This window comes from Octodon degus, unplaced genomic scaffold (genome assembly GCF_000260255.1).
Source record: "Octodon degus isolate 3935 unplaced genomic scaffold, OctDeg1.0 scaffold00079, whole genome shotgun sequence".
Lineage (NCBI taxonomy): Eukaryota > Metazoa > Chordata > Mammalia > Rodentia > Octodontidae > Octodon > Octodon degus.
In genome coordinates this window covers 10785904-10787510 of record NW_004524655.1, presented here as the reverse complement: position 1 = coordinate 10787510, position 1607 = coordinate 10785904, and the positions used below count along the sequence as shown (strand labels likewise).

The 1607-nt window shown below is 51.4% G+C and overlaps 3 protein-coding genes across 8 annotated transcripts in view; all 3 read left to right on the top strand.

Moving 5' to 3' along the window:
• Positions 1-1607, top strand: part of LOC101585743 (immunoglobulin lambda-1 light chain) — a 734743-nt gene that overhangs the window by 691779 nt on the left and 41357 nt on the right. The window lies entirely within an intron of this gene.
• Positions 1-1607, top strand: part of LOC101592830 (immunoglobulin lambda-1 light chain-like) — a 475660-nt gene that overhangs the window by 442425 nt on the left and 31628 nt on the right. The window lies entirely within an intron of this gene.
• LOC101586143 (immunoglobulin lambda-1 light chain-like) overlaps positions 1-1607 on the top strand; it is a 289018-nt gene that overhangs the window by 259995 nt on the left and 27416 nt on the right. Inside the window, exon 3 of one of the 3 annotated variants that reach the window (XM_023720906.1) lies at positions 1455-1465. The exons of the other annotated variants lie outside the window; for them this stretch is intronic. Coding sequence (XP_023576674.1) covers positions 1455-1465 — 11 coding nt within the window. The remainder of the gene's footprint in view (positions 1-1454; positions 1466-1607) is intronic. 3 annotated transcript variants of the gene reach the window in all.

Sequence of the window (1607 nt, the reverse complement as noted above, 5' to 3'; positions counted from 1 at the left end):
ATTTGGGACCTGACTGAATGGCCAGGGTGCCATTTTATTACATCACCCTCGACACTGATGTACAAATTCTTTCATCCCACACCTCTTAAGCCAGATCTTGGATTTGGTGCACATGTCTCTGATACAGGTCCAAGTGTTTCATTCCCAACAGCCCCCTCCATTGCTGCTAAAACCCTGCCACTGTTCGCAAACACTGTCCTCCTGTCCATGCATGGTCCTAGCTCCTTCCTCTTTGCTCTGAGAGCCCCTGGCCCGCCAGACACAGCTGCTTTTCATAGAAACTCCTCGACTGCCCCCTGCACCTGGTCTCTGTTCATCTCTGTCCTGGAGTAGCTGCCCACCACTGCCTTCCTAGCTGTGCAGCAGGAGGTGCTGCATTTTCTTCCCTGGCCTTTTCTTCACTTCAGATCTTGTGTACTTGATACCTTCCTCTCTGCATGACGACAACTATATCATAACAACATTCACATGAGAGGCTGTGGAGCTTGCAGCCATTTGCTCATGGAGCCAACATTTCCTAGAGCACCTGACCTGGACCTTGCTCTTATAAACACTGGGGAGACTGAGGCACATCATCTACGATCTACCCCAAGAACTCACAATGAAGAGTAGACACATTAGCACTCAGTGGCTACTAAAACACTCCATGTGCACTCTCTCTGAATCAAGAATTTTATTCTGGCTCTGCCACTGAGGAAATCTGTAGTCTTTTATCTGACTGCACCTGCACAAGCCACCTCTGGTTACATTTAGTCATTCATTGGTGCCTGAAGTTCCTTTTCACAGCTGGAACTATGTCTATACCTAACATGTGGACTCTACCACCAAACCTCTATGGACAGGAAGCCGTTGGGGTCCTGAACAGAACTCTCCACTACATTCCTGGGGTTGAGTGGAAAGGAAGAAAATCTTTGGCCCAGGAAATTTCCTGAGACACAATGCTTCAACTATCAGGCAGGGACAGAGATGACACACTGGGCAGGATTTAGATTCACTGAAAAAATTCACTCAGTCATGAGCTCTGTGGACTAGCAACTGAGGGAGCTCCTTGTGGGCCGAGGCTGAGGTTGGGTCTGCTGGGTGGCCCTCGCCTTTCTGTCTCTTGGGGCTGAGCCCTATTCTGTACACCACAAGGTTCCTCCAGCACCTGCCTTGGGCTTGGACTGATTTGCATAATGGGCAGCTCTCTATAAGAAGAGGATAAGCAAGGCCCAGAAGGATACCAGCCCAGGGTGAATGTCAGGAAGCAGTACTGAAGGGGCCTCTACCATGGGCTGGACTCTCCTGCTCCTCAGCCTGCTCACTCACTTCACAGGTACTACCTCAAGCCCTCTGCCCATCCTCTCAGCCCAGAGCCTGGAACCACCAGCATTGCCCTGACTTCACTCAGCATGGCCCTGGCCATGTGGGCAGAATGCTCAGGAACCAGCTGCACCATGGGAGCTGTGGATCAGAGATCCTCACTGTGCTCATTGGTTTGTGTGAGCCTCAAGGGCTTCAGCTGCCAGGAGTGAGGGTGGGTTTGTCCCGGCGTTCAAAGGCTCCATCCTCCAGCCAGGATCATCAGCCAATGGAATGAGGCTGATACTAAGGGTGGCCCTGTGGGG